General features: G+C 31.7%; 1 protein-coding gene across 7 annotated transcripts in view; it reads right to left on the minus strand.

Moving 5' to 3' along the window:
- LOC139486850 (minichromosome maintenance domain-containing protein 2-like) overlaps positions 1-15,281 on the minus strand; it is an 87,497-nt gene extending 72,216 nt beyond the window's left edge. For 4 of the 7 annotated variants that reach the window (XM_071271914.1, XM_071271917.1, XM_071271915.1 and 1 more), the window contains exons 1-2: positions 14,989-15,102; positions 4,846-4,965 (exon numbers count right to left, since the gene is read on the minus strand). In XM_071271914.1, the coding sequence (XP_071128015.1) occupies positions 4,846-4,965; positions 14,989-15,087 (219 nt within the window). In that variant the 5' untranslated portion in view covers positions 15,088-15,102. Of the gene's footprint in view, positions 1-4,845; positions 4,966-14,988; positions 15,112-15,209 lie in introns of those variants that run through there. The other 3 variants (XM_071271916.1, XM_071271918.1, XM_071271919.1) reach the window with 3 other exon arrangements.
- Between the last annotated feature and the right edge of the window lie 411 nt (positions 15,282-15,692).

Consider the following 15,692-nt stretch of genomic DNA (forward strand, 5'->3'; position numbering starts at 1 on the left):
GGATGAAGTTTCTTATCAATGAAAGAAGATCAAAATGAAATTTTACAGTCATATGCATCACGGTTTGAACAATTAAAAAAAAGTCTGAAATTATACCCCTTACACTAAATTTATCGTTTAAGATCACATAAAAAGAGTTTGTTATACAAGGCTCTAAGATGGAACACTTCATCTTTTGGACACATACATGTATATTCTTATGTAACACTGGAAGTATGCACTGTAAATTTCCTTAAACACAGTTTGTTTTCCCAGTCAAAATTGTTGTCGTTGTGATGATGAGGAAAAAAATGGGTATGGGAATGAATTTATAATGATTTTTTGGGATATTTCAAAATAGTTTTAGGGATATGGGATATTTGTAAACAATGTTTTTTGGGATATTAGGGGTAAACATTATAAGGATACGGGATATTGGGATAAAAACTTAATGGGATATGGGATATTGATACCCCCCCTAAACAAGCCTCACCTGTGAAATCGCTGGTCTGTGACTAAATTAAAGTATTTAACTATGTGTAAGCCTTATTTTAGCCTAGATATTTAGTATTGATATTGTCATCTGATAAAGTCATGCTGATTATAAGATGCATACCAATTCAGGGGCAGCAACCCAACAACAGGTTGTCTGATTCATCTGAAAATTTCAGGGCAGATAGATCTTGACCTGATAAACAATATTAACCCTGTCAGATTTGCTCTAAATGCTTTGGTTTTTGAGTTATAAGCCAAAAACTGCATTTGACCCCTATGTTCTATTTTTAGCAATGGCGACCATGTTTGTTGATAGATCATAACTTCGGATACAATTTACAAACTAGATACCCTAAGGAACATTCAAGTAAAGTTTGGAAGTATTTGGCCCAGTAGTTTCAGAGGAGAAGATTTTTGTAAAAGATTACTAAGATTTACGAAAAATGGTTAAAAATTGACTATAAAGGGCAATAACTCCTAAAGGGGTCAACTGACCATTTCTGTCATGTTGACTTATTTGTAAATCTTACTTTGCTGAACATTATTCCTGTTTACAGTTTATCTCTATCTATAATAATATTCAACATAATAACCAAAAACAGCAAAATTTCCTTAAAATTACCAATTCAGGTGCAGCAACCCAACAACGGGTTGTCTGATTCATCTGAAAATTTCAGGGCAGATAAATCTTCACCTGATAAACAATATTACCCAACGTCAGATTTGCTCTAAATGCTTTGGTTTTTGAGTTATAAGCCAAAAACTGCATTTGACCCCTATGTTTTATTTTTAGCAATGGCGACCATGTTTGTTGATAGATCAAAACTTCGGATACAATTTATAAATTAGATACCCTAAGGCCAATTAAAATTAATTGATAGATTTTCATCCCCGCCCGCCCCTCTGAAATCTTCCCGCCCCGATTTTTTTTATTTTTGAAAAAAATACGATTTCCGGATTTTGTTCATTTCCGTTACCGGTAACCGTCGATAATTTCGTTTCATTACCGTAAAATTTCTTGTTTCAAATTTCGGTTTTCGTATTTCTTAGAGTATTCTTACTGAATGATTAAGTCAATATATTCTGCTGATCTATGATGACAACATCATTTACCGAGAATAGAGATTGATTACGAGAAGGGCATGAAATATTCGGGTTACGAGTAATACGCTGTGTTCAAGAACGGAAATCACCGCAAGTCACACCTAGCTTCGATCTATTTTATTTATACAATGACTTTGTGTCAAGAAATTTGGACTGTGAATGAAACCCAAAAGCGTAAGAATCGTGGAACACATTTGACTGGAATAAAAAAATTGACACGAGCATGAACTTTTTAGATTGGTGACCGTATATTGAGTTCAGAAAATCGACAAACATACGCATTTTTAATTTATTAATTTTAGCAAGCTTTTAATAGATTAAGAATTAGCCATGTCTTTCGTTTTTTGTAGAAAAAACAGCAAACATTATCTTTCCCAATACCCATGATAAAGTCATTAAACAACTTTATGTTCTACATTGTAACTATATATGCATCTAATGATCTTGCATATTAAGGACCAAGCCTATTATTTCAACACCGTTTGAGTTTTCATTTTATTCTGTACTTATCGTACTAGCATTGCATTGCATACCAATGCATTTGCTTCATTTTATTAGGACAACAAAACATTGCTTAGAAAGAAATACATTTGATGTAGGTAGTCCAACTGAAGAAAGCATTTCTCCACATTTCTGCTGTGTTCTATAAAATAGGTTTCTAAAGCGGCAATTACATGTAGAACAGTGGTTGCCAAATCATATGGAGTATATGTGTCTCAATTGATACGTGACTCTAAATCTAGCTCAAAGTACGTTGATTTTTGTTGAACGAGGAATACTGCTTTCTCAAAAGTTGCTTAGACAGGGCTATAAGTCAATCAAATTAAGGTCATCACTCAAGCAATTTTATGGTCGCCATCATGAGCTGATAGGCCATTATGACAAAAGTGTGTCAGCAATCATATATATCTCTGTGATATTCTTCCTTAGTCGTAACAACCTTCTATCATTACCGAGCTGAACAAAGAAATAACATGACGGGTGTCGTATACGGTGCAGGTAATGCTTACCCTTCAGGAGCATTTGATTTCACTCCTGGAATTTAGTGGAGTTCGTGTTGTTTTTTATTTCTTATTTATAACTGTTAATGTAAATGTCCTTTGGTTTTGTGAGTCTTTATTTACTCCTTGGTTTTGATTGTTATAATTATTGTCTAAATTTAGTATTAACGTTAATTATCTATAATTTATACATTAATGATTATTAATTAATTTCTAGATACATGTTTCCTACTTATTATTTGTAACTGTTGATGTAAATGTCTTTTGGTTTTATGAGTCTCTGGTTACTCCTTGGTTTTGATTGTTATTGTCTTATATAAAATACTTTATGGATGTATTTACATGATATAAGCTTATTATTATACTGCATATATGAATAACACGTGACAAGAAGGTTTCATATGAAATAAAATTTAAAAAATAAAATCCTCCCACCCGCCCCATTTTTTTAAAAAATTTGGATGAAAATCTACCAATTAATTTTAGTTGGCCTAAGGAACATTCAGTTAAAGTTTGAAAGTATTTGGCCAAGTAGTTTCAGAAGAGAAGATTCTTGAAATAGTTTACGACGACAGACGACAGACGACGACAGACGCCAAGTGATGGCATAAGCTCACTTGTCCCTTCGGGACAGGTGAGCTAAAAATGCCACCTTCTGATGTATCGTAAATAACTTTGAAATCACCACTAGAATACAGTGACATAAAGACTGATCATACAGTTTTAAAATATACAAGCGAGACTGATCATACAGTGAGAAATTCAAACAAGTGTAATTTTCTTATTTCTGGTTGCAAAGATCTGGTTGAAACTTTTACCACCACTTGCAATATACTTCATTTAGTTAATTAAGTCAGGTTTTTACGTTAATTTGTACACTAAGAGGGTAAAAAGATTGTTTTTAGGTTCGCCAACTGATTTTTCTTAGTGATGCACTTGAAAATTTCTTGATTAAGGCAAAGATACGAATAATGAATGTGCGGAATATAATTCTAAACCATTTGAGAATATCGATGTCGGCTGAATTAATCATTAAGCAATGTACAGATGATCAACTTACCGTTTAATTCAGTATACCAATCAAATTTAAAATGTGATCCAAAAAGTTCTCGCTTCGAAAATCGCGACTTCCGGATAGCGTACAGAATAGTATCTACACTGTGAATATTAGTTATAAATAAATTTGAATTCTTTGTTTCGCTGTTTTGCATCATGCAGGCTAACAAATTGGAGGCTGTATCTATACGCTATAGATTTTTAGTATTTGTATTGTCATCTTTTAAAGTCATACTGATTAATATACTACAATAGTAAACAATGTGACAATGATAGAATTTAGTAGTGTCAACCTTGTGATTAAGACCCGTGTATATAGCAAATCCAAAATACACCGTTTGGTGGTGCGCCTGTCAGATGCGGAACGTACATATAAGGTAATAGGTAACAGGTGAATATATACTATAATTGGTATCGGTATTGATATCGGATTCGACCCGAAACTTGTTAATTATTGGCAATATTAATTGTGTGGAAAACAAAAGGGTCCTATATTAGCTATATATTAAGTTGAATTCTTTGATTTGTTGTTTTTACCCCATGACGACTGACAAATTGGACCTCGTTATTTCAGTATTATAGATATATGTTATGTATCATCATCACTTACAACTTATATATTTAGTTTAAACAGTTCTTATTACTGAAAAATTATAATTAAGAAGTAACATATACAATGTAACATGAAATTCAAATACCATGAATAAGGGATTTGGATACAACTTTGGAAAAACTTTTATAAATCTGCATCCTGTATATAGTTATATGTTTGAACATGAAGATTGAACACAAGGCCACTGCCATTTTAGAAAAACAGTTTCTAAATTTAGCACAAATAAAAACAGCTCATATTTATGTAAGAATTCTTCAATCTAATAAATAACATGACATTTACAACTAATATTTGATATGTTATAATTTGGGGCCAAAAAGGAGTCTTTCTGGCCCGAGCTTCTCTGTTCTTGTCCTGAATTAAAGCATGAAATGATTGGCACTTGACGTCAATCAATCAGAAGAAAAAGAAAACTTGAATTTCCATGGAATTTCAATTTCAATTATGAATATTATTTCTCAAATTCCACCAAGTAGAGATTTCTCTTGAAACATGTACAAGTTGTCCTAGGTTTGAGAGAGGATTATAAACTATGTCATATTGCCTGACTAACTGACAGACTGAACAACAGATGGACAGATGACTTATTAAACTAACCTTGTTCTGTGAATATCTTGCACACTGTTGTTTGATCAGCCTTATATTTCCACTGGTTTCCAAATATTCCACTAGCATGTAAATCATCTTTAACTTTTTATCTAATGATTCAAAGGACATCTGTGTATCAAGAAAATTTAACATGTTAATCTCAATCTAATTGGCCTCTAATGTTAGTTATTTTTACATATAGTTCTAGTCTTCACTTGGGAGTAAACACTTTATTGTACAGGGTAAAAAATAGTGGAACATACATTTTGTAAATGTACCAGTAACCCCTTGATGTCCTTTCAGTAAACTTATTTTAATAACTTGCTGTTTTGTTTAGTTTTATTAACTTTTATTGGACACTAGAAATTACTCTGACCAAAGATGATTAATGCACGACGTCTTTTAAAATTGTAAATTCAGCCTTTAAATTGTCACTTTTGCTGCTTAAATTTTTAAACAAGAAATTGAGTTTCCTCCATTTTGAAAGTAATCATTGTTGGAGGACAATACTTGCATTTTACCCCAATGTTCTATTTTTAGCCATTGTGGCCATTTTTATTGATGACAGGGTCATCCGTTACATTTTTTAAACTACAAACCCTAATGATGATTTAGGTCAAGTTTGTTTCAATTTTGCCCAGTAGTTTCACAGGAAAAGATTTTTGTAAAAATTTAGTAAAATTAAGAAAAATTGTAAAAAGTTGACTTTTAAGGGCAATAACTCTTTCTAGGGTCAATTGAACATTTTGGACTAAGTTGTAGTTCTAACTTTGCTGAACAATTTTGCTGTTTATAGTTTATCTTTATCTAATATAATGATCAAGATAATAACCAAATACTGCAAAATTTCCTTAAAATTACCAATTTAGGGGCAGCAACCCAACAAAGGGTTGCGTCTGATGCGTCTGAAAATTTAATGACAGATTTATCTTGACCTGATGAACCTTTTAACCCATTTCAGATTTGCTCTATATGCTTTAGTTCAGAGCTATATGCTGTATGATTTGGTGTATTAAATTGTTCTTTAAAACTCGATGAATTCCCTTGCACTTGAACAGGTACAAAATTGCAAATTTTGATAATAATGGTTCAACACACTTGAGTTACAGATTAAACAGTTTACTTATACCCCTTACAAGCGTGGTGGACAGACGGACGGACGGACGGAATCAAGTGGAAACTGTTAATACACCTGACTTTTGTACTGATGTAGTATGTTCTTTGTTTCGGAAAGGTAATGTTTTCCAGTTTGTGGTGGGCATTACACAAATATACGAGCTACTGTATGAAATCTACGTAAAAATACAGTGACCTCATAGCTGGATTATTTGTATGTCAAATGCTCGTTGACATTTACCAAACACGTCATACTATTATTCATATAATCAAAGGAGTAGGTCCGGTAAGGGCCGATTTTGGCCTCAAATTTCAGGTTCATCTAACGAAAGATTTTGGAGACTTTTTAAACACTAAAGTGTCTATTTCAATTGATTCGATTAGTTTATGTGAAAGATTTTAACTGATTTAGTCATTAAAAACGCTCTGATTCAAGCTTAAATATGAAAAATCTATCAAATATGCCAAAAAACGTCACTTTTCACATGGTTTTTGTCAAAAATGAAAGTGGCCGCATCCATGTTCATCCTCGGCCTTTATATATGTTTTGTATTATCATCAAATACAACTTATATTCAATATTATGAATGAACATGACTGCGGCCACTTTCATATTAGACAAAAACCGTCTAAAAATTAACCAAAATGCTTAAATTTTAAAGATTTCAGTAATTCAGCATGACTTAATGATGCTAGAAGTTTAAAAAAAATCACCAAAATTAGCTTTTTCATGAGGATAAAAAGTTATTAGAAATTCTTTAATATTACAAAAAAATATATACAATGTAATCATAAGTAATCACAAGTAATCATGATTACTTTAAAGAAAAGTAATCTAATGTAATCAATTACATTTGAAATAATGTGTAATTGTAATGTAATTGATTACATTTTATAAGCAAAGAAATTGTAATTTAATCGATTACATTTTAAAGTAATCGACCCCATCCCTGCCTAGAACGCGATATTTGTGCATTGTATTGTCAAAAACAGCTCATATTTATGTAGCAGAAGCATTTTACTTTCCAAAATATAGCTTAAAGATTACATTTTCACAATTTTCTAAAACTGCTATATTTTGGGACCAAAAAGGGGTCTTACTGAACCTACTCCTTTCAAATCAATTGATTTTACATACGGAAATATTATTGTGACGTTATTAAAATAGCTATACTTATCGTTTTCTAATTTGCTTGGTGAAAGTTGATTTTTATATTTTTTACTCGTTTGTTTTTTTATTTTATTTTCCAGCGTAATTTATTATTTTTTTACCCCGCGAAGTGCACACCATGGCATGACAGCATATATGGAGCTACGCCCCAGTCTACATGTCATCAGAGCAGTGGCGGATGGAGAGGGGAAGTTTTTTGGTGTTTTTTTATGATCAATGCATTTGATCGCATTTGCAGACCACATCTTTTCTGTGAAATCTATTGTCAGCAATTATAAATCCAAAAACAAAACAAAATTTGCTGCTTTCATTGATCTTAGAAAAGCGTTCGATACAATTTGGAGAATAGGATTATTTCATAAACTACTTCAAAGTAATGTACCAAAACATATTTTCAATATAATATTTTCAATGTACTCTAATACAAAATGTAGAATTAAATTTTTTCTAATGGTCTTAGCCCATCATTTGAATCAAACTGTGGTGTTAAACAAGGAGATGTATTGAGTCCTCTTCTTTTTAATTTTTTTATAAACGACATTCTTAAAGGTCTTGGAAAATATCAATGCAGATCCAGTTGTAGTTGGTGATGTTTCATTAAATGCACTATTGTATGCTGATGATATTGTATTATTATCAGATAGCAAAGAGGTTTGCAAAATTGTCTCAATACATTAAGTAATTATTGTTCTTTTTGGAAATTACAAGTCAATACAGAGAAATCAAAAGTAATGGTTTTTAATTCAAACGGAAAGTCTTTTCTAAATGAATTTTATTATAATGGCAAATCCTTAGAGACAGTTAGTACTTATCGTTACCTGGGTATTAATATTAGATTTAATGGCAGTTTTAATGTCACCATCACCCAAGTCAAAGTGAACTGCAGTTCTTTAGCAGTTAATTAGCATTCACAGTTCCCACTTGACAGTAGTTATTTGGCAGTTTATTAGCATTCACAGTTACCAAATATAAGGCAATGATTAATTTGCATAAAGGCATTCCAATAGCATTCCATAGCTGTTTCTTAGCAGTTTATTTAGCCTTCACAGTTCTTTGGCAGTTATTTTTAACGAAAAATTTAAATGAGATCTGAATATTCATGAGAACTGCTATAATAACAGCTATCAAATAATGAATATTCATGAGAACTGCTATAATAACAGCTGTCAATAATGAATATTCATGCCAACTGCTAAGTTTTACATCCTAATATGGTTTTATAAACTGCTAATAACTGCTGTGGAATGCTATCAGATCTGCCAAAAGTTGCAATAGTAATACAAAGGCGACACATGAATACTGGTAATCAATATACAGTGTACAAGATATGAAAGCAAATATTATTAAAATTCTAATATTTTACTGTAAGTCTTATGTGAAATTTCAAAAAGTTGTACTTAAACTTATATTTGTAATTAGAGCAGTAACTATACAATCTAATAACAGACTTAATTTTAAGGGAATGTAAAAAAAAAAAGAGTAGCACTTACTTTAGCTGGTCTTAGACCCTTTAATAATTATATAAGTGGCTGTAATGATATAGGAACAATTAAAAATGCACTTTAATTATCAAAACTTTTAAAAAAGCAACTTATTTAAGAGCTATTACTGCTAAGAGGCTTATCACTACCTTGACTAAGTGATTTTCAAATAAGAAGTTATTTCATTGTTTTCATTATTTTATTACCAAACATGCCAAATGTACTGTTTTTATTCTATTAAATGTGGACCAAAAGACAACAGTTAGATCCTCTTTCTCTTTTGGAATTTTAAACAAATAAATTCTTGATACATGTAATATATATTATGTTTCTTTTTTCTGAAACAAACTAAAGTAAAATTATATATTATAAATTAATTTCATTAAATTGATTGTTTGGACAATTTTAACCAATCAGCTATTTGCAGTCTAGGTTTACCTATGAATTCCCTCCCCCTTTTTTCAACTCTCGAATATGATTAGATTTGTTTTTTTAACAAAATAATAGATTAAAATAATCATATCTATTTTTTTCAAATAACATCTTGAACTGTAAGTATATATATGCTAGTATTCTAATACAATCCTGTCAACATCAGATATTCTATTTAAGTAAACAACTATCCCCCCTTTTTGTGGGCTTTCTGTATGATTTCTGTTTCCCCCAACAAAGTTATGTCAGAATATACACAAGCATTAAATGTAACTTTCAACTTACTGTACTGCAGGTGTGTAAAAGTATTCAATTCATCCAAAATTAAGCTTATAAATGACAAAAATACAGTTTTTCACTAGCAAGTATTTCCACACAACATGGAGCCAAAATGCACATTTGAAAATGATCAAATTATCTTCAAATAAATGTTTAACTTCAAGCTGAAAACATAGCCAGATCCAAGCATTTTTATAACAAAGATTAATAGGTCAACTGCTATCGAACTGCTGTCATAACTTTTGTCCTGACTGCTAAGAGGAATGCTAAGATGAATGCTAAGACGAATGCTAAGTCGAATGCTAAGATGAATGCTAAGACGAATGCTAAGCCGAATGCTAAGAAATGGTGAAATGTGGCAGTTTTTCAAACTGCTATTAGATTGAATGCTTAGAACAGCTAAAGGACTGCTAAAAATATGAAGAACTGGCAAATAACAGCTAAAAAACAGCTAATAATAGCAGTTCAGTTTGACTTGGGTGCACTTCTCTTATGGAAAAAGCTAGGAAAGCATATTTTAAAATAAAGAAAACAATAGGCATGATAGGATTAGATATAAACCCTTGTAAACTTCTGGGGAAAAAAATTTGATTCCTTAGTAGCCCCTATTCACCTTTATTGTAGCGAAATCTGGGGGATTATTTCGACATTTAAAGACAGATATGCCTATGAAGAGTTGCATATAAAATTTATTAAAGAAATCTTGGGAGTACACTGTAAGGCCTCAAATGATGCATGTCGTTCCAAACTTGCAAGACTGTCATTGAAAAATAGGATAATGTTACATGTATCTAGTATTAAATTATGGGACCATTTAATCACTTCAGAAGGAAGTTTAGTTCACCAAATATATAATGCTACAAAAAAGAGCAACCCATGGGTCAAAAGGTTAAATATTATTATTCAAAACTTAGGTTTATCATATTTGTCAAATGATAACCTTACTATTAAACCCCTGTTTGGTTTTATAAAACAAAGACTAATCGACCAGGGTTTTCAGGAACAACATGCAAATATTTCAGCATCTCCAAAATTAACATTTTCCCAGGGTGTTTACAAAATGAGTGAATGCATGGGCAGGTTATGTTGATGCTTAAAAAAATAGATCAGATCGAACATCAATGTGTAAATTAAGAGTTAGTGCTCATAACCTTGCCATTGAATGAGAAAGAATTTGTGAAATCTGTAAAACATGCTGCTACACTGCAGAGGTTACTTCAGTATTAGAGAGACTTTTGTATTAAAAATGGGGCGTATGACATTTGCGCCGATTTTGAAAATATTCATTCTTTCATTTGCGCCGATTTCATTTTTTCATTTGCGCAGATTTGATTTTTTCTCCTAATTGGATTTACAGGTAAGTTACAGGTAAGTTACAGGTAAGTTAATACTTTTACATGGGCTAAGCAGAGTATAAAGACAAATTAAGCATCATTGGTAAATGGCTATCCCATTTTTTCGGGTTACGATTCCTTCCCCAAAATGAAATCAATGACTGCTTCACGTTTGACAATATGTCTGACGCTCCTTCTGATGACAAATGTCTTACATTCGTAGCCTACAGACTAAGTACATATATATGCACACTGTAACGCTATCCACCTCATTTCTGAGCAGCTTCACCCCAACTTACATGTATATGTTTTTACAGTTTTTATCAAGAAAATCCAGGCCGTAACGTATGTTAAAATGCGAACTCTATAGAAATGCTCGCATCAGTACGTAAGCCAGACAAAGAAAAGATGGACCCCGTTAGCGACAATTATATGAATATATATATTAGATGTTTTGCCTATACACACTCGACAAGAACAGATTTATGATTTGAATGTATTCCGTTGTAATGGATTTGAATCCTTCATTTTAGCATTAACAGAGTGCTTTTATCTTAGGTTTTTACTTCTTGATTTTAAAGTATGTAAATATATAGCTTTTACATTGACTTATCTTGCTCGAAACCCTACTTCCACCTCCCCGTAGTGAGCAGAGGACAACAGTTATATACATGTTATGATTGACAATTCATAAAATTTGTACAACTGGCTTACAGAAGAGGTTGATAAATGGTAAATGAAAGAGGGACGAAAGATTCCAGAGTGACAATCAAACTCATAAATCACAATAAACTGACAATGCCATGGCTAAAAATGAACAGGACAAACAGACAAACAATAGCACACATAACACAACATAGAAAACTAAAGAATAAACAACTATAACATGACTGGGATAGAGAGTTGTCTCATTGGCACTCATACCGCATCTTCTTATATCTTTTCACCTGTAATTTACCTGTAAAAAAAATCGGCGCAAATGAAAGAAAAAATCGGCGCAAATGAAATGCAGATCGGCGCAAATTCAAAACGCCGTAAAAATGTTCCAAATTACAGGAAAAAATATAACCACATTGTGCGATAAAAATAAAATAAATCTTATACTTAATAGTACATAATATAAATATGTTTTATTTTAAGATAGAAAATTTAATGTTTGTATTTTGTAAAAATTTATTAATCTGTTTAATTAATTTTACCTATGCTGTGGCATTAGTACTCGAAATGTCACAGTTTGCTCAAAGCACTTTATTTTGAAATATTAATTGTAATTAGCATATGTCACTAGGACATGTTGTACTGTAAAATCAATCATCCTTAATCAGAACGATAGTTGTATGTGTGAGTGTATGCGAGTGGGAGAGAAAGGCTTTTTATTTTTACTTTATGTGATTACATGCTTGTTATGAGCCCTATGATTAGGAAATAAAATATCTTTCTCGTGTCATGTCGAGTTATTTTGTGTTTTAGTATAAATATCATTATGAAATTTTGGAAAAGCAGTCACCTTTTGGAAACCTAACCTTTCACTACTAAAGTCTATTATACTGGATCTGTAAGACTGTCGATCAGTCTACTAGTTGACTTTGTAGTGTTTAGACAAAAATGTATTTTGACTCACCTTTTATTTTTGAGAATATTTTTAGAAAAACAGTCAGTGTTTCGGAAGCGTAACCTCACACTACTCATGTCATTATACGGGCCCTATAAGACTGTCTACCAGTCTACCAGTTGACTGTGTAGTGTGAGACAAAATTTATCTCTGACTCATAATTTAACTAAAAAAAAAATACTTTTGAGAAACATTTATTTTAAGACTTTATATTTTGAAATTGAGATCAAGTACATTTTATGTTTTAGTAGTTTTGGCATTTATTTTATATTTTACATTTTAAGGAGAAATAACTTTACTTTGGATTTGATATTTAGATTTGATACTTTGTACTTTAATTAGATATTATTTGGAATTGTTTACTAATTGATTTGTTATCATTTCGTCTAAATTGTTATAGTAATTAAATTATGAAAACCTTCCTTGCGTTTTAGCTATACCTATCAGAACATTAAGTCTAGCGATAGACTGACCCCCTGTCCCTTGGTTCCAGCACATACGAGTTAGCTCCCCCTTATCTAACAGTGCTCTGGAGTGGACCTTGGTGACACATCTTATACGGCACTAAAATTATCTTCCTCTTTCGTAACAAATTGTTTAAATGCAAGAAGTAAAAAAATGTAATATATTGCAATAGATTTTCATTATACCTTTAATCTTTTATTCACATATATATATATATATATAATTGTTTGTATTTTACTAGTACTATGTATTGCAAATTGTTTATCCATTCGGTCATTACCATTTATAATTTGTATATGCGTTTGTGCCAACAAAATATTGTCTTGTCTATTGGAACATATGTTCAATGGGGGCATATAGTTTGAACCCTCTCACCTTTTATACTGGGTTGTGTACCATGGCTTGATCAGACCCAGTTAGATACATGTACCTAAATAAGTTTTTTTTAATAAGTCTAATATATTATTATGAGACGAGACATCGCATTACGACAATCCAAGATGAGGGGTCAGTAGAAGCCGTTGGCTTATGAAAGGACCGAAGTTTAATAAAGGGATAAAGGTATAATATTAATAAGGTAAACGTGACGGTGTGCCAATGGCAATGGTACTGGGTTTAGTTCAATATCGTAGCAGTGCTACGTAGATTACGTAGATTTTGACTATTGAACGTGTAGCTACAGACTAGTTGCTACATAGATATTTATAGGCAGTGGCTATTTGACCGGCACCGGCAAAATAGCAAATTTGCTATTTAGCCGGCACTGAATAAAACTGTTCATTGACATGATTAGTAGAGAATGAAAAATCTTAATTATAATTTTAAAATCATTTTATCACAATCATGACAATATCAAGCATTAAAAATACAGTACAATCAAAAATAAAATATTGAAGATGTTTATAAGTAAATAATTTATAACTTTATGATATTAATTAAAAGCATGAAAACACATTTGTATATACATTATAAAAAAAAATTTTTTTTAAATATTTATAAAAAGTTGATTTTCAAATCTGTATAAAAATCTATGGTTAAATATCCTGCCGTGTGATAAAAATAGTATTATGTAAAACCAAGGATTTGTATAGTACATGTAACTATATAGTTACTATACAAATCCTTGGTAAAACTACATCATAAAACAGACATGACAGACCGGTCACAATATTAAAAGTTATTTGCTATAAATTTCAAATGGAATCATGATTTAACATTTGCAATTGTTACAAAACCAATTCTTTGCCTTTGGAAGTTGTTTAAGTCTAGCCCAAATGTTGCCACTCCAAACAGACACTACACATTACACTGGCTTCTTTTGAATCTGCATTATGTGTGAATAAAAAAATTATGTTGCATATGAAGATAGAATTTTTCTTCTCTTTAAACATGCTCTTAAAAATGCATCTTTTTGACAATACTTTTTGATTAAATCAATATTTACAATTGAGTCCAAACAAGAGGCAGTTAAAAGTTCAGGTCTTGCTGAATCAACTTGTTCCTCTGTTATTAAAATGTTGTTATTTACAGATTTTTTTGCTAAATTGCTTTAAACAAACCAGTCTAATATAAAAAAGAATCCCATTTCTTTGGAACTTTTTTATGAAATGGTACACAAATGCTGTTTTTACCATATTGTTTTTACGGGTACACTTTTTTGGAAGACCGATCGATGACAGTTTGGGTCAAACCTTTTGGCCTCCCAGGTTTCTTGATATTTGGTGGAAGTAATAAGTGCGAAACATGCCACCCACAACAATTGGAATCCAGTAGGTGTTCTTCTTGTTGAGCTGTATCTCGTTCTTAATTCTTCTTGCGAAACTAGTTTTCGTGAATTTTCAAACATATCAGATTTGCCCTAAGTCATATACAGGTACCGTACATAATGTTTTTTTCTAAAGGAAAGTTTAATTTTAAGAATATATTGAAGTTGATAGTTAAAAGTTTAAGTGTTTATATGAGTAACAGTAACAAAAGTTTTTAAATAGAAGATTTTGATCATTTTAATTACAGTGAGATATAGTTTTTATCAGAGCCGGCTAAATAGCAAATTTGCTATTTTGCCGGTGCCGGTCAAATAGCCACTGCCATATTTATAGCAGCTACTTTATAGCAGCTACGTAGCCGCTGCTACGATATTGAACTCAACCCTGGTCTCTTAAAAATTCCCATTCTTTTTGTGCATAACATGTGTAAATTACACATTCGGTGCAATTTGGGTGCTGTGATGTGTATAATACTTGCTAGGTCACATATCCATACTTTTATGGGTTTTTTTTCTGGTGGAAACTGACTGGTATGCCTAAAGTTGCCTACAGCAGCAGCAGGTGTATCTCGCGCGATTATATGTTGCATCCACATCGGTAAGATTATTCAAATACAGAACCTACTTCACTGATGACTATAACCGAAAAAGCACTCAACATCGGACAATAATCAAAGTGATGGATGGACCTGGAGTCGATTTCACAAAAAAAACTTACGACTAAGATTGGTCTTTTAAAAGTCATGAACAAAATAGTATACTTATCACGCCTGGTAAACCATCTATTAGTAATCTCAAACCAAATGGTTGAGACGGGAAAAAGTATTCTGGCACTTCCTGTTGAGCTTTTCTGGTTCAAAATATTGAAAATAAACACAGGGTAGGTCGAATTTTCGTCGATTTACTGAAAATCAATGACTTTTTTGTAAAATCGGAGAATGTCATGCCATAGATAAATTATATTTGTAACTAAGGCAGCTACCATTTGATTTTTAGGGGGGGGGGGGGGGGGGGGGGTAGGATAAAAATTTTGTCCTGCATTTTTTTTAGCTGTAATCTCTGTCCTGTCTTTTTATTTTTCACTCTAATCGGTCCTGCCTTTTTTTTTTTAGTTTATCCTGACTTTTTTTTACCTAAATTGTCGTCCTGACTTTTTTTTTTTGCAAGTGTCACATCCTGCCTTTTTTTTTTACTCAAAACT

The sequence above is a fragment of the Mytilus edulis genome, chromosome 8 (genome assembly GCF_963676685.1).
Source record: "Mytilus edulis chromosome 8, xbMytEdul2.2, whole genome shotgun sequence".
Lineage (NCBI taxonomy): Eukaryota > Metazoa > Mollusca > Bivalvia > Mytilida > Mytilidae > Mytilus > Mytilus edulis.